An 18,689-nucleotide genomic window follows, 5' to 3' on the forward strand; every position below is an offset into this window, starting at 1 on the left:
ATACGTACTATGTGGCCTATTCTATAAACTTCGATAACTAACTCATTGAGGATTTTGAGCAATTCCCGAACGATTTGGCAAGTTTGCTATTCAGAAAGCTCCGATGACCCGCCAAACTCGTACGGGAAGTGCATCTCCTCGAGTGGTCTCGCTCCTGCTCAAACACATCGAGCGGGAGCTGAAAAACAGCTCCAACTCGCGTTTTTTATAAAATCACCATATTCTAGCAGCTCATATGAGATCATCGAGGCTCTCACCTAGCGAGCTCCTCGCAAACTTGAAACCCTACTATATCCAGTATGAATACAGGCTAAAACGTTCTATGAATGAGAACTCATAGACATGGGATAATCCACTTGAAAACATTCAAGATACAAAAGTTAATCTATAATAGACATTACAGATATCAACGTTCAATTCTAATAGAAGCCACATATCTGGATAACTATATACAGTACCGTGTATAATCTGTGTTCATTTACCAGTGCAGTTTACCTTAGGCTAAAGATTCAATACACTAGAAACTAGACTCCTGGGTAATCAAGGCTTTCTGAGCTTACTGCCCTTAGCTGCAACACAAGAAAGATATATATATATATAGATATATATATATATAGATATATATATATATATATCTATATATATATATCTGGTACACCCAAAAGTTTATTGGGGCTGCTTAATTGATCCGCCACTCACCTTAGACGCTCATACATATCTAGTGGAATCACCTGGGTTATAGTCAATTCAATAGTATGACTACAACTACCAACAATATGTAATAGGTGATATCCTAATACTTTGTTTTGCATTCTAATTAGCATTCACACCTCTCCTTGTTTTAATTGTTTTTATGATATTTTGGTCCACAACTTTTGCGCCAACTTCAACACTAACATGTTGTATCTAATAAGTTACAATAAAGTTTGTTTTAAGTCCGACGTGGGGTGCCTTCTCAGTGCAGCACAGAAGGGAGTCTCTCTGTCCTATATTTGCAACACCACTTACTCCCTGCGACCACCACCCCTCAGCTACCTACTGTATGTGTTGGGGTTTCTAGTTTACACTATATTTGATTGACACCAATACCCTCCTGAGCGTTCGAGCAGGGTGCACACCACCCCCTAGGGGGACCCCCCATTCTTGATCATTTTAATACTAGTGTACGGGAGCAGGGCGTCCACTGAGCTGAACCGCATTAATTTAAGGTCTGGGGACCCCCTGCTTCCTGGGTTCAGGCCCCGGTATGGGATGCCGGTATCCCCCTGCAATGTTTAAATCTCCCGCTTCAACGTGACCGGGAGATTTAAATGCACAGGAGATACCAGCACCCCATACCGGGGCCTGAAACTTGGGAACCAGGGGGTCCCCGGGGCTGAAATCAATGAATATCTGCTGGAGGTGCCTTAGGCAGCTCCCATCCCTGCATAATGACACTAACATGTGTATCACTTATCACAATAGGTAAGCACTAGGGTTTGACAAACCACACACAGCACACACACACACACACAAACACATATATATATATTTGTATGTATATAATATTTGTATGTATATTGTCATTACAGTTATTGTGTACTCACCAGCGTCTGCACGATAGCATGATTTGTGGCGTTCATGTGCGCGTTGAGAGGAAAAGAGCATTCACCATCACAGTAATTTGCTGCGTAGCCTTTTGGTGCAATTATCCAGTCCTTTAAAATATACAGAGAGTTGAGTCACCCACGGAACAAATTTGAGGCACTCATACTAACCAGCCATCAGTTCAAGTCATAAGGAGAACGATCTTCACATTTTGAGCTTGTTATGATGTAGCCATAAAAATATTACGTTTTATGTGTGTAGATGCACTATGGCAACCAAGAGGATAACCAGTCAAAGGTCGGGGGACTGCTGATCAGCTCCGTGAGAAAAAATAAAGATGACCAGCAAAATCTTCCAGTACTTCACCTTTAAGTGCCATTCTGAGGGTACCATAAGAGGGTGTATGACCCTAGTGCCATTCTATCAGCTGATAGCTCCAGTGACTCTCTGAGAGATGCAGAATCAATAAACAAAAGTAGAGGACTTCTCCTTTCTGGCCACAAAGAGGGAAGGTTCTATAGTCCTGACCATCATACACATTACCAAAATGTACGTGTAAATGGATATTCTGGCACTGAAAGTGTTTATAGTATGTGAAGAATATTTGTCCTTAGCTAATATTTATTTATAAAAATGTTTTACCAGGAAGTAATACATTGAAAGTTACCGCTCGTTTTCAAGTATGTCCTGGGCACAGAGTTATGATGACAAATACATGGTTACAAATATTTAATGGATGAACCAATACAATTATTAAATCACTAGCATTGTTTCCAATATCCCCTTAGATTTTTTTTTTTTTTACATCTGGGGAATAAGCCATCAAGAAGCATTTGTACAAACCACAAAACTACAAATATACTAGGGTATATTTTCAAAGTTAGGTCACCTAAAATGACCTTCTTGATTGCCAGAAATGCCTTTAATACATTGCTATTCAAAAGATCGGACCCAGCCAACTCTTCAGTAAAGAGGATTCAGAGAACTGTTACAGTGATATAACCTGTTTGCATCCGTACTTAGGGGTTTTATATAAAATAGGGCAAGTCTGGTTGTGAAATGACCTATGGATAAAACATACCAGAAGGAAGCTTTTTGTCTTATTTACAGCTGACTTCCTTGTGTGCTCTTGATCCAACAACCTTGATGTTGTTTAGAAAAGTCTCCACTGCAAAACTATGAATGGCAGTCGATGTTATGGAAATCGAGAAGGGGAGCAATCAGGATTTGAGCTTAGGTTTTCAGCTGTATCAGTGAAACCGCAGGCTTGTCTGCCTTTTCTGTGATTCTCATTCACTGGAAGGCGCTATCATTCATTTTCAGCACCAGTGACCTCTTATACAGCACTTCAATGAATTATTCTATTAAAATGTCATTTTGTGGTGCCGGACCTTTAAATCTCACTAGTTTAGATACACAAATATGGTCAGCTATGAAACACTGATACATTTCACCTTAAAAGCCCATACGTATATATAGTCGATTACTGAAAGTGCAATAGACATTTATTTTATTGTGGTTTCTAGTTATAAAAATCTCTTTTAAAAAATCTTTTAGAGACTCTGCTCGCCGTGCCAAGGCATGAATGTTTTATGATTCCACTAATCAGTAGAAATGGAATGTATACAATGTGGTTAAATAAATCTCATGTGAAGCTATGAGATTTTTCTGAAACACCCGCTTCAGTTTTTGCACCAATGTTGCTGGTAGAAGACTACAATAAATCCCTTTGGGTGTTTCATTTGGAGATGAAGCTACCAGATGAGTTGATATCACCAGACAAGTCTATTGCATACTGACATCACAGAAGAGCAGCTGAACTGCAGTAGTAATGAAATCATAAATCACTGCACATTGTGTCTTTCAAGTTAGAACAAATACAATGCAGTGTCCTTTTTACCAAGTCATATTTTGCTTACACTACCAGGGTTACTTTGATATATAACAGTGTTATTCAGTGAGGAATTAAACATTCCTCGCTGAATGAATTACCACATCAAGTGGTAGTAGGACATAATTTATAGAGGATATGACTTCTAACGCTTGATTAGCAGGGCAGCTTTCATACTGCATGTAGCTCCATGATTCAGGAAGGCTGCTGCTTCTATAATGTCTTGACCACATTTCCACACACAGTGCATAATATCATTTCTGAAGGCACAGTGTGAAATGAAAGACCTCAAAGGATATTAAATGGTTGCTTCAGGCAGGTGGCGGAAAACACCATGACGAAGGAAGGAGAGACCTTGAAGTTTAGCTGCACATCTTGTGTCACAGTAGGAGAGCTGTGACCCAACACACAACATTTCTTAACATCACAGTATAGTTTATACTCCAGGATTCATAATATCTCTGCTGCTTTACACACAATGTTGCGAGTGAATTTGCTCATATATTACTACTGCTACCTGCTGTGTAGATTAAGACCAGTTCAGTGTTTCAATAGTAGCAGTTGTGCAAAAATTAACTATACTTCCAGTGCCCCCAACCGAACTTTCTGTAGAAAAGAAATATATACGGAATATTGAATAACGTCTCAAACATACAGTAGACCCTTGACAAGTCTGCCATTGTTATTTTGTGTTGTCCACCACTGTTTCTTTCTAAATGCCACGAAGCAATAGGATGTCTTCACTCCCACACAAAAGGTATCCCTACAGAATTGATGATTGAAGGACAATAGAGGACTTTAACAGTAGTGAAGGGAAGCAGTTTCATGTGTTTGATAATTAAAACAATATGTCAGGCCTCTGTCTCCAAGGAGAAGAATCTACTGTGGAGTGGAGTGGAGTTGAGGAGTCATGGCTGCAATGTCCACACATATCTGACATTAGGAAGATTAAGATGAAATACTGCCATTTTATGAACAGGTTTTGATTTGAAGGATTGTCCCGTTTTCAGTAGAGTCAGAAGCAGAGTAATATACACAGTTCCACCAGCTCCATTCACCGGAATGGAACTTGATGTAGTATTAACTGTATGTAACCCTACTCCTAACAAAGGCCCCTATTCAATATGCTGTGAAACCATCGCCCGAGTGCTGGAGAAGAGACAAGCTCCATTTAAATGAATAAGGCTAAGATCCCCAGCACGAGGAAGACATCTTCAGATGTATTGAATTGGCGCCATGTTCCATTGTGGCCTCAGACTTTGTCAAAGTCTCATGATAAAAATAAATGAGACTATCTTTCAGTGAGTGACCAGAGCAACACTTAATACAGGCATACCCCGCATTAACGTACGCAATGGGTCCAGAGCATGTATGTAAAGCGAAAATGTACTTAAAGTGAAGCACTACCTTTTTTTCCACTTATCGATGCACGTACTGTACTGCAATCGTTATATACGTGCATAACTGAAGTAAATAACGCATTTGTAACAGGCTCTATAGTTTTCCCCCTTGTGCACAGCTTCGGTACAGGTAGGGAGTCAGTATTGCTGTTCAGGGCGTGCTGACAGGCGCATGTGCAAGCTGCCGTTTGACTATTGGGTGATATGTCCTTACTCGCGAGTGTACTTAAAGTGAGTGTCCTTAAACTGGGGTATGCCTGTATACTTTTCAATATTCATTTAAAGTGTGGTACATTTGTTTTCAGTGGGCAACCAATTAGAAGTTATAGTTGATATTTGGTACATAGCTTATTTCACGTTATTAAGGACAGAGAGAAGGAAAAGTGTCCAGTATCTTCATGCAAAGCTTTCAGCAACTGTGAAAGGTTGTAATACACGGTGCAGTAACAATGAACACTTTTCACAGTGATTTTCTCTCACCTGCCATCCCAAGTCTTGAAAACTAACATACAACTCATGTTTCCGGCAGGCTGTTTTAAGGTCACTGCTGTTGTAATCTGATGGAGAAAAAAAAAATACATTATTGTTATCACCATTATTAAAATGCCATCAACATCATTCGTATTATTATTCATCGCACATAATGTAATCACAACTGTGGCCACATTAGTGTTTTACTTTCCAATACAAATAGTTTAAGGCTGTGTGATAAATGCTTCAACACCATTTTAATTCCCAGTGTGACCTGATTGGTAATTTAAATATCACTGCTCTTTTTCTCTGCTATCCATTGGGGAGGCTGCAGATCAGTTTGCCGGTTAACACATTTTATCCCTGAAGTGGCTGCATTAATGTCTGTTTAGTATCATTTCAAAGCACTCTGAAATTAATAGTTCTAAGAAAAGCGAGCTATTGTTATTTTTACAACACGACTTTCTCGCACATTCAAAGTACTACTTTTCTTACAAGTCAGTTTTTAAACGTGTCCTTAAAGAATGCATTTGGCAAACTAGGCAAAATCTGTAATTAAATGATTAATATACTGTATGGGTGTTTTCTCTTCAGTAAAGAGGCAGCCATCTTGTAGTCAACACATCTAGACTTAACGACATAAATGTCATTGCAGCCGTGTGAGACGTGCTGAACACTCTGTGGAGATGAGAATGTGGGTTTACCTCAATCTGCAGGAGACATGAACGTGGCACCACAACACAGCACAAAAGACAAGACAAAAGGGGCTGACGCCCAAACCGCCTTTGAGTGTAAAAACATCTGCTTTAACATAAGACTGACTGCATAGATCAGGTTTCGGAGCTTTGGCTGGGTAATAAGAACCAAAGGACACGCGGTCTTCTCGTCAGAAGCATCATTTTAAGACTGAAGCTCTGCTTTTCAGCTTAGAATGGTTAGTTACCTGTGGGATATCTTATATTTTAAGGGCTTATGTGGAAACTGATTGAGAAATCACAGTGCTTTTGTCCAGTTCCTATTTTTAGAGCTGAAAGATACACTGAATGATGTGCCATCTGGGCTGGTTCCCCGTGCTGTGATGCAAAGGCCACACCTGCAGTGTAGTGTCCTGCTATTTGCACCTGTGGCAAGTTTAACAGTATGGTGCCTGGTAAACGAGTCCTTCTGCCTGGCTGTATTGCCAGAAGAGCATCACGAAGCCAAGTGCGGTGTGTGAATGAGACATGCACACACTAAGCCAGTACTACAGTACTTGTTAAAACAGTGTTTGAAGTGTGATGGTACCATTTATTTGCAAAGCAAAAACACCACTACTTTTTATATACATAAGTACTGAACAGTAGAGTTCCATTTTATTCTTCTTTCTAAAGAAACCTGCTTTATATTAGAAAGTTAAAATTGTATTGTATACACACTGTACAAAGCTTTCTTACAGTATATCCCAAAGAGCTCTAACCGACGTTCAATAAAGGAATATACATCCTTTTTTAAACAGGCACAGGACCACTACTTGTCAACCTCTGGAACACTTTAATATTTAGGATAGGGAGTGGCTCAGTGAGTAAAGACACTGACTGGCACTGAGTTTGAAGCAGGGGAGCCTGGTTCAATTCCGGTGTCGGCTCCTTGTGACCTTGGGCAAGTCACTTTATCTCCCTGTGCCTCAGGTACAAAAAACACAGATTGTAAGCTCCACGGGACAGGGACTTGTTCCTGCAAAATTTCTCTGTAAAACTAGCAGCGCTATACAAAAACATGCTATTATTAAAATATTAAAGCAGTTATGAGAGGTGCTTACAATAGAAAAGTGTGTAGCCATTTTCTTTTCACTTCAAAAAGAAAACAAGTTCCTATGGGGGTTACTCATTAATGCTGATCGGGGCACTATTGCACAGAAATTCCCACAGGCTTCAATTGGAGTCTCCGCGCGATAGTGCCCCGATTATTGCAGTGTAATGAGCACCTTCACAGTTTAATGAAGAACTCCCCGAGAATTAGAAAGATTTGGAGCAAATGAAGTGTTCCCTCCCCTCAAAAGAGATCCCAAGTGCTGCATCTACAAAGCTCTGTTACTTCAGGGGCCCATAACATGAGGCTACCTAAAACAGTAATTGATGTTATTTTCCCTGAGGTTAGCGCATATCCAGAAAGAGAATGATGTTAAAAAAACAACAGCCACTGTATACTTCATTGGCATACCTTAGGCTTAATGTTACGTTATCGTCACACAACGATACATTAGCTTCCAATAATGTGATGTTATGTATGTGTTACCACTATCCAGAAAAGGGAGGTGGCGGTGGTGATAGAGGTGATAACGCCATGTTTAGGTGAAGCTAACGGACTTTAGTGGCGCTGCCATGTTAGGGAAGACACCTCTTTTGCATATCATTATCCCTAACAGCTGTTACAGTTAACACAATGCTTTTTACGGGAGGAAACATGACTTAACGCTATGCTATTAGCCTTTGAAGCTATGTGGGAAGTTAGGTTAACATCATGTGAAGCCACTTTCTGGAAGTTTGTGGATCTGGGCCCCTAATGCTGAATCAAGGACTTGTCTTGTGCTTTTTTTGCCAGAAAGGGACTGCATCATTTTCTATGTTACGTTTTTATCATAATGTATCATCGCACAGTCTTACAAGACATTTGTGCTATCATTAGACAATAATATAGGAATAAGTCCTGTGCAGTAATATTTAAAAAAAAAAAATGTTTTGTCTTTATGTGTTTTCTCAAAGCTTTTGTGGGGGGACTACAGCTTTAAGCACGATAGCAATATTTCATCACAGACACAATGAGCAGCAGAATGATCTCTGAATCCTCCTACAGTATTTTTTCACTGGTATAAAATGAGACCACGTGTTGCATTTCACATATACAGTTCCGGAGCATACCCCTCTAGGTGGAGCTGAAATTAAGGCTTAAACAGACAGTCCCATGTAAAGAGCAACAAAACCTGAGGTTGGAATGCACTATTGTTCAGCAAGATGTTTCAACTCAACTTTGTGCCTTTCTTCTGTTCACGGGTTCACCATATAGAGTACACTCCAGCAGATGAACATACCCAATAACTGGAAGGAAAATATTTAAAGACAACGCTGAGGGATATTGCTCACACGTGCCCGTGTGAGTACACAGTGTTTCACTATTTTTCATCTCCCACCGTACCGCAAGCTGACACTTTGTATATACTCTTGACACACTGTATGTTCTCTTGTTTTCTCTTTTTGCATGCGCTCATCCAAACTCCACCTACACCATTACCAAGGAGCAGGGGACGATCCTTTCGATTGAGCAGCAGCAGCAGCATCAGCGCCAGTATCATTAATTATTCATCTACTTATTCACCATTCTTATTTGAGCCCCAGCCCCCCTTTTTTAGGGGCCTGTATCTCATCAAGCTATTTTTGAGAGAGCGCCACTGTTACCCACTTTCATGTAAACAGCAACAAAACCTGAGGTTGGAATGCACTATTGTTCAGTAAGATGTTTGAACTCATTTGGTGGAGTTATATAACCTGTATGTTCTCAGGAAATCACAGAACAAGTGAAGAAGACCCCAGTAAGTACACTATAATTGCATTTATAAAGGACTGTCATGCTGGCTGTTCCATTAAATAGCATCACGCTATGTAGCCAGTAAAAAGAATGCATCACTGGTAGAATTACAAATCAATTATATAGGTTAGTGGTGCTCAATTCCAATCCTCAAGACCCCCAAAACAGGTTAGGTTTTAAGGATATCCCAGCTTCAGCACAGGTGATAAAATCAGTGGCTCAGCCTTCGAATGAGCCACCTGTGCTTAAGCTGGGCTATTGTTAAAACCTGACCTGTTGGAGCTGTTATGAGGACTGGATTTGAGCCCCACTGACATAGACTAGCATCACCTATTACCAAGTCTCCATACATTCCTGCTTTCATACATATTAACCCAAGCATTAAACTCAGCGGGTAAAACGAAGGTTTACTTTAGGACAAAAATAGGAAGGAAAATTTGCTTGGAGGCCAACACATTCTATAAGCAATCCCCAAGCAGTACTAAAGGTGGCGCGTCTGCACATTCTGCCTAAACGAATTATATCATTACAAAAAAACGTACCGTGGAGAACCCAGCTGGTTAACTGTTTCTCAATGCCTCGCATCCCTCAGAAGTATTCCCAAAGCTTTATTAAACAAGTAACTGTTAATTTCCTCCCCAACAGACGCAGTCAGTTCATAGGCATACGTCACGTGATTGGTTCATTCTAAAAGTTTACTTGTAAAGGGGGTAAGGTGGCCCAAAATGAATAGCACGAATCTGCATTCATTCGCCATGCAAAGGGACGGGTTTATTCAGACATTATATATATGATTGTGATTACCTACAGGCAGTCGTTCCAGAAGATAAGACGGCATACATTAAACCACAAAACAATGCAACGAAACAAATATACAACAGGGATGGCTACCAAACTAGAAAGATCTCCTTAGAAGTCACCCAAACGTAGGACTCTTCCGTTGAATGGGCTTTGGAAAGTCCCCTTGGTTATTATGCAATGCTTCTCCATTTGCATTCTGTTTCCTGGCTCTGCACTGAATAGGCACAAGTAGCACCAGGTTCCACCGGAACCCTCAGGGCTTATGTCCTGCTTAGACCCTTTTCTTCATGCCCCAGCTTCATGGGAGGTTCATATGGTAAACCTAAACTCTCCATCTGTCGGAGAGGACATGTTCTTATTTCAACACTTTGTACTGATCCTGCAGTTTTCCCAAATAACTTTTTCCATGTGAGCAATACCACAGAATGGAATCATCTGGGAGCTGCAATGATCCAAGTGGGATGATACAGGAGGGTATTGAGTACCACTACATTTTTGTATGGGAAAACCTGCTCTTTAATTTTTTTTTTTTTAAGGGACTCTCCGTGCTGTCCTATAGTGTGAACATAAAATGTGTTTAAAGAGTTCTGCCCCATGTTCAACAGATGAATGTACTTCAACAATCAGACAGCGTCACTGCTTCTTAAATTGCACTGTGACCTATTGGGAGGCATTTGTACCTATTGTTACTATGATTTATACTGTAGGCTAAAGCAGTAAAATTCCAGGCATTACTGAAATCCCTGCTCTTTGATTGGTTAAAATCCGGGCATTATTCATTCAGTAATGCCCGGAATTTTTTGCAGTTTGCAATGTGTTTATTTCTGATCAGCCAATCAGCTTTCAGAACAGCTCTGAGACAGGGCAGGGGATTGGTCAGGAAGTATCAGCCACGGGTTGACTCATCCCCCTCACTCCGTAAACTGGAGCTGACCGAGAAGAGTTAGTTGAATTGTGGGGGGGGGGGGGGGGGAGGTGTCTGTTTGTGTGTGTCAGTAGCAGTGTTTATGGGTGTAGCAGCAGTGTGTGTATGTGTTGTATGCTGTTATGTATGTGTAGCAGCAGCAGAGTTTGTGTGTGTGTAGAGCTGCTGTGTTGTGTGTAGAGCTGCTGTGTTGTGTGTTGAGCTGCTGTGTGTGTGTGTTGAGGTGCTGTGTGTGTGTTGAGGTGCTGTGTTGTGTGTGTGTGTGTGTGTGTGTGTGTGTGTGTAGAGCTGCTGTGTGTGTGTCAGTGTCAGCAGCAGTGTTTATGGGTGTAGCAGCAGCAGTGTGTGTGTGTGTGTGGTGTGCTGTGCTGTTGTGTTGTATGTGTGTGTAGCAGCAGCAGAGTTTGTGTGTAGCAGCAGTTTGGGACCAGGCTCAGGGCCTAGAGACTTTAAGGGAGACACTCTGGCTGGAGCTCCCTCAAGACACGGACACCTCTGGTAAGGAGAGAGGGGAATTGGCAGACACCGCGTCAAAGGATCACGTTGCGGCCCTGCTGATCCAGGATCTCCTGTATACCCTGGTCTGGCCTGTGACCAGGAAGGTACCACCGTGCACCAATGATCTCACACACGGGTAACGCTACCCCACTCACTTTGGGTGGGCATTGTTCTGTGGACACCGGGGTGGTTAAGTGCCCAGGGCACCCTCAGTACTTTGGGTGAACCCCACCAGGGTGGTGAACATTGTGTTGGGGGACATTATATCGTTGTGGGTATTGTATTGATATATGTGCGTGTGTTAATAAACCAGTTATATATACCTGCGTGAATTCTTACTGTAATCAGTTCCTGTTAGGGGTTATCCCGCTACGCTGGGATCCCTCCCAGGTGGAGGCGCTGTACCAAGGACGAAAGATCACCCCTGGCTTCCAGTGGTGGAGGATTAGGCCTCCTGTAAGTAAAACAAGTAATCAGCACGCGTAGTTCCCATAGTCACAGGGAAAGGGGGCTATATTTAATAATAATAACTTTATTTCATATAGTTCTTTTCTCCCAATGGGACTCAAAGCGCTTCACAATTACATTGAAGTGCGCGGTACGCAGTGCATAGGATTTTTACAGACACAGTATACAGTAGAACATACAATTTTCTTCAACAGAATTATGTCCAATAGAACCGAGACAGATTTGACAAGTATGTTAAGCTCTGCTCTACATCCCAACCTCTTGGCACATCCTGACATGTGGTGATGTGGTGTAGAAATTATAGGCCAGGTTTACTGTGTGTATTTCACAAAATAAATGTGGTAAACAGACCACAACATTCACTTAGTCAAAACCTTTCTAAAATCATATAGTATTTTCTTTAAATGTAGTTTTTTCAGTGTGGTTCAGGGCTTCCCACAGAATGGAGGTGAAGGAGCAAATTCAAAGACATAGACAACAACTGCGTGGCATCAGCAGCTATGGTTGGGCCCTTTACTAGGATAAGCCTGCAAAGGTATCTCTGGTTGCAGCTGGCATGGGGCCGATGTAATATGGATAACATACAGCAGGTAGAGTACAGAACATTCTGGCTTAAGGGGATAGTGCTATTCTCTATGTGCAACAACCATTTCTCCTTTTTTTCCATTTATGCTGAACTTTGCACCACAGCTAATTTAAATTAAATATACTAAGGCCAGGATCCACTAAGTGCTAGTGTCGGTATTGCACCCTGATCTGGCATTAACTGCCATTGATTTGATACCCCACATCGACACTTAGGATATCTCTCCCTTTGCAGTATGAGTTTAACATCTTATAACTGTGACCCCCCCTTCTACGATTGTAATTATATGACAAATGCTTCTGCATTGATCTGTGTCTATATAGAAGTCATTTGTTAGTTAGAAATGTTGTGTTGACTTATATTATGCTCTGTTACATACAATATCCCCACAATAGGATTGATGGGGACATCAATTTTTCCAGCAGGGGGAGAATGTAATCCACCTTCTACGAACTCTTAAAATGTATAATGACGAACATGCCCTCCGGCCAATGACTGTGTACCCAGGAAACAATTTCTGTGATCGATATAAGGGAGGATGATGTCGCATGAGGAGGGAACAGGAGAGATAGAGTATGAGAAGGATATGAAAGAGAAGGCAGAGCTAGGGAGACACAGAGAGAAGTTGTATTGGTCCTGAGGATCCTGGCAGGACAGATAGTGTGGGAGCAGAGTCTTAGCTTGATAAAGCAGCATATACCCGAAGGGACAAAGACACTTCTGAGACAATACATCACCGGTGAAAAGGGGTCCCGGAGCAATGAGTATCCTACATACAAACATCCTCTGGGATTACACTTTGCAAAGTAACAGGCCACCACTGATAACACCAGCATACATATGTAGCCTAGTGCCCCTGGCTATGTGTTTCCCGGCACTGGCATGCAAGTCCTGGTAAGTGTAGGCAGTGTCAGGGTTAAATCCCTCCACATGGCCATGATGTGATTCCGTTGGCAGACTAGCAAGATTGCTGCCATAGCCAGGTGCAGGCTGGATGGCAGTTGGGGACTTATCAAAGGGCTGCCAGTCCAGAACTGGACCTTGAAGCAAAGGAATTTGTCTCCTTAGCTTCCCCGGGGTGTGAGGACGAGATTAGGGCCCTGAAAAACCCAGATGGGCAGGAACGCCGCCATAGTAAAGAGGGACAGAGAACCAATAGAACCACAGGGAAGGGAAATTAGGTCACCTATTCAGCTAACGTGTGATTCCCCTGGGGTATCTCCTGATGTCCCAGTAGGTGGTATATAAAGACAGGTGACCACTATGATGTGTAACCCAGAAAAACCCTGGAAGTTGTGAACCTGGTGTTAAATCATTCATAGACAATGTGATTCTGCGTCAGGGTTTTGAGCATAGCAGAGTAGCTACCACGCTGCGATTTATTGAATGTCCTATTTTGGCAAGTAGGCAGAACCTCTCACCTCGGGACCGGAGTGCGGACAGACGGGGGCCACCTTTCTTCCGTAGCGCACTGCACATTCGTGTGGATTGTACTTATAAGACAGCAACTGCTTCTGCATTTATCTGTGCCTAGATTGAAATAATTTTGTTACATAGAAATGTTGTGTTGACTTATATTATGCTGTTATATATGACACCACTATGGGATCGATAAGGACATTAATTTTTCCAGCAGGGGAAGAGTGTAACCCACCTTCTATGAACTCATATAATGTATAATGATGGACATGCTATCCGGCCAATGACTGTACCCAGGAAGGAGATTCTTGTGTTTGGATTTAAGGGAGGATGATGTCACAGAAGGAGTGACTATGAGAGATAGAGTATGAGTAAGATGAGAAAGAGAGGTAGAGCTGGAGAGACACAAGTGGTACGGGTCCTGAGGAGCCTGGTAGGAGAGACAGCAGGAGCAGAGTCTTAACAACCTGATAAAGCAGCATAAACCAGAGGAGACAGGGAAATTTCTCAGACAATACATAACCAGTAAAAAGGGGTCCCAGAACAGTGAGTAAGCTACGTGCCAACATCCTACAGGGATCACTGCCCCCCTCCGCCCCACCATACAGAATCCTTTTACATCAAGCATCTCTCAATCCACGCTTTGTGAAGTAACAGGCCTACACTGATAACACCAGCATACAGATATATGAGATCGAACGCTGTGCCGGCACCAACAGTGGCCCGTGAGGTAGTATAGGAGCCATCGGGAATACACCAGAGGACAAGTGCACAGGTATTATAATTGTGTTTAAGGTCCTCCCAGTGCGAGGGCCCCTGTATCGCAGGCCCAGCTGGGATTATCGTGGAACTCGGTGCAGGGGTTTTTGTGGGGCCTCTTATCTTGTCTCGCGTGACATGTCCTCCTCCGATGCAGAATTGTGATGTCATGTCGCAACGCCATGTTCTCATTGTAACGTGTCACGTTGTCATGGCAACATAACATCGTGGCGTCTCGTGACGTCATGTGACATTGTGACACTATGATAACGGGATCCTGCAAGAGGAAGTGGCGACGGACAAGGTAATAGACAGTTACAGAGGCCCCGTGCTTTCCCACAGCAATCAGCCCCTGTAACCATGGGGCTCGATGCGATAGAACCGCCATCAAGCCGGCCCTGCCAGTATGTTATTATTGGGTTCCATATACATAAAATGCGGTTAACCCAAATTATACGTGTTCCTCTGAAGTTGTCTCACCAAAATCAGGCCTAGTGCTGACTGCTCATTCTTTACCACACACAGGGTTAGGCAGACTCAGGCCCCTATTCTAGTACCTCTACACTAAAATGTCTAGGAAAGTAAGGAAGGGTTACATAACCCTAAGCTTTTTAAGGATTGCTACAAATGAGGAATTTAAGAACCTTTAAAGGAATACCTTAAGGCTTACAGAAAGTTATTCCGTGGTGAGGTTGAAGTTATTAAATGAAAGTAAGTGACATATTTCTGCATAACTTCAGTGTTTCTCTGCAAGTCATTTATTTCAGTTCCAGGGACCACCTGCTTCTAGAGGTACTTACCTCCATAGTGGGTGCCGGCAGCCACTCCAGGGTTCACTATACGGCTGCTTTTCAAAGTTCCCGGGCCTTGCAGGACATCCAAAACCTATGCCAAACTAGGGGTACCTTATAGGAACAAATCCTCCCTAGCTTTGCTGGTTAGAAAGTGCATCGCACAGCAGATGCTAATGTCAATTATAGACTATGGGGACATAGCACCCCAAACTCACCTTAGCAAACTTGATACCCTCTACAATTCAATATGTCGCTTTGTCCTATAATGTAACTACAACACACATCACTGCAAAATACCCAAAGAACTAGATTGGTCATCACTTGAGTCTAGGTGTAAAGTTCATCTTTCCTGTCTTGCCTTCAAATACTTTCTGGGCAAGCTACCCGCCTATCTGAACAAGCTCCTCGCCCCTACCACATGCAGCACTTATCATCTGAGATGTGACTCCAAAAGATTGTTCATGGTCCCAAGGTTTAACAAAGTATCTGACCGCTCCTCCTTCTCTTACCGTGTACCCCACAACTGGAACAGTCTACCCGCGACTCTAAAATCCGCCACCAGTCTAAGTTCTTTCAAAACTAAAGCAGTCTCCCATTTTAATCTGGTCTGTAACTGTTACATACGCCTATAACATATATTATATTTAACTGTGCATGCAATGTCTTGTATATAACGTATAACCCTGTTCACTTAATATAACTATGTATTTGTAACCATGTATTTGTCATCATAACTCTGTGCCCAGGACATACGTTGAAAACGAGAGGTAACTCTCAAAGTTTTACTTCCTGGTAAAACATTTTATAAATTAATAATATTGGAAGCCGTGAAGTCATCTGGTATATCCGGAAACATGGGATCTCCGTATCTAAATTAATGGGGTTCACTTCGGAGGCCCCCTGCTTCAAAATCATATTAAAAATGAAGAAAACACAAACAAAACAAAAAAATGGCTTGGATTACTCCTTTAAACTGACAAGTGAGAACAGTTATAGTATCTGCAGTGATGTTTGTCTACATATAATGTGGTTTGTAAGTGGTGGAAAGACAGCAGTCTGGTTTCAGATGCACATGATGATACTCAGTATCCGTTTTTTTTTTTTTTTTCAATCCTAAACTACTAAATGTAAGCAAATCACTTTAAGCATTACACTTCATACAGAACACCAGCTCACATTAATCACCTAATATCTGAAAGGTGCAGTTCCACTAACCAGCAAGCAAAGGAAATCCGTCACATGCATTTTCATTGAAATATACTTACCTGGTTGATGGCTTTATAATGTACTTAGCTGCATGATTAACAATCACATCTTGCTGATCAGTCCATATGTAAAGTGCATGGATCCTGACTAATGTGTGATTATCTTACAAGTGTACAGTATGTTTTTTGTTTTTAATGGACATATGAAACTAACATTTTCTTCCAAATAAATCCCAGCATATCTTAGTGCTGTACTGTATTGTCACAAAAGACAACATCTCTAAGATCTCTAAAAACAGATGTTATCTACCATTGACAGACAAATATCAACGCAATATTGTAAATGAATTGTTAAGCCGTCTTCATTTGACCACTAAAAAACCAACACCTTGCATTTATTAACATTATTCTTCCAGTTTACCGTAAAGGGTGTATAAGAAGTTGCTATAAAATTTCACATAGAGTTTGGTCTGCATTAAAGAAAATCTTACCTCTTAACGATAGCTTTCGCACTGGCTACAATAAGCGCCTAATATTTGGAAACGGCTCAATTGGAAGATTTTAATTAGGGGACCATGTTAGTGACCGAACGCAGCTGTTTGGTTTAGAAGTGAAACTAGTTTTTTTTATTTTAATGAAAACAAATTCCCGACCCCATGATTCCCCCCCCCCCCCCTTCAACATATACATCTGTAGCAATTTAAGATTTCCTACAGCTTTTCTTAAGTTAAGTGCTGGCTGTAGAGAGAGAGGGGGGTTGGCCCGGTATTAAAGGGGTTGCACCCCATATGGCCACCCACTGACCTCACCAGGGAGGCAAGGGGTTAACTAGACTGCGGTCCAGGAATGTGGTTTACACCTTGTCATGTCATGAAAATGTATGTTCCCCTGTTCCCATGTTTCATTATAATCCTGTATTTTAAAGATGTTATAAAGTGCATTTCTGTATCTCCAGTTCTGGAGGTCGCAGAGAGTTGATATTTGGCCAATATGTGGAGTCACTGTAGGCATTAAAAACTGGCAAATTTCGACCCACTTAGCCCACCAGAATGGAACTTATTAATATGTGTAGATATTAAAGTGTATATGTATGGTATTTTGGATCTGTTCTGAAAATGCAGATGCCATCTGCTATGCTAATAGGTCATGAAGGGCAGCCGGCTGATTGAGCATAAGCACTGTGATCAAAAGGTAACTGCCCTGATTGTTTACAATAAGTACTAATCAACAGACCAAGTAATAATCAACAAGACGCTGCCACTCTAATTGTTACCTGAGGGCAGAGAATCATCAAACTGGAGTGGTTTGTAAGTGTTATGTCTACACCTACAAACAATGCAGATACTTCATTTGGTAGATTGGTCATCGCCCCTGATTTAATTATGGGGCTACCCATAGAGTCCCAATACACATGGGCTAATTAGCTGGGGGGCATGGGGTAATCTGTGTCTCCACATTAGGGATTGGATACAGATAATTGTTCACCAATAGTCTGTATTCAATGTTAAGAATAGGGTTACACAGGTATATAAACTGTGTCAACCCTACAGTTTTTAGTTCTTCTTCTGATACCATCTTGAATGTCACCGGATTGCTTTGCTAGCTGATACTTCTCCATCCCCCAACCCTAAGTAAGTGTTACCTTCTTGTCTGTTAATTGTACTATATTGCTGTGTTCACCTTTTTTAAGGAATAAATATATTTTATTATATCTAAGCCTCGTTCAGTTCAACCCATATATTTGGTGTTCATTATATCTTGTCATAAGTTACCGTGACACTGGCGAAGAACACATAAATATTTACAGAGGGTGATTTTCCATGGAAGACTAGAACTGGTCCAAATAAACCAGTTCACTGGGTTTTTAATAATGCAATTAACCCATTATCTTCTGGCGGTGCCTGCCGTACAGGATGACGCAACACCCTCACACAGTCCAGGAGTTAATGGCTACTGCTTTCACAGACGTCTTAAGGTACATTGGAAATAAGTGTCTTCCTAAACTGAGGATTACTGCGAATATAAGGCAGGGTTTATCGTGACTGATTAGCTAATAATTGAATCCACTGAAAGTGGTCTAATTGCGTGAGATGGGGATGGGCAGTATGCTTATTGTTGAAAGGAAAGACTGTCCAAGAGTAAAGCAGAGCCAGGAGTGAGTAAAGTTATATGCATACAGAAAAGCTTAGGTTTATTCATTTGTAGAAGAAAAGCAGAATGGGTAAATATTGAATATGCTATGTTGCTGCTCAATGAAGACATCCCCAGTCAAATGAATAATACTTACAGCAAGATCTCCTACAGTAGCTTTACAGCATATTGAA

The 18,689-nt window shown here is 41.5% G+C and overlaps 1 protein-coding gene across 1 annotated transcript in view; it reads right to left on the bottom strand.

The window, feature by feature from the left end:
- BMP6 (bone morphogenetic protein 6) overlaps positions 1-18,689 on the bottom strand; it is a 181,792-nt gene that overhangs the window by 2,542 nt on the left and 160,561 nt on the right. The window contains exons 5-6 of the mRNA XM_075585743.1: positions 5,359-5,435; positions 1,587-1,697 (exon numbers count right to left, since the gene is read on the bottom strand). Coding sequence (XP_075441858.1) covers positions 1,587-1,697; positions 5,359-5,435 — 188 coding nt within the window. The remainder of the gene's footprint in view (positions 1-1,586; positions 1,698-5,358; positions 5,436-18,689) is intronic.

The sequence above is a fragment of the Ascaphus truei genome, chromosome 2 (assembly GCF_040206685.1).
Source record: "Ascaphus truei isolate aAscTru1 chromosome 2, aAscTru1.hap1, whole genome shotgun sequence".
Lineage (NCBI taxonomy): Eukaryota > Metazoa > Chordata > Amphibia > Anura > Ascaphidae > Ascaphus > Ascaphus truei.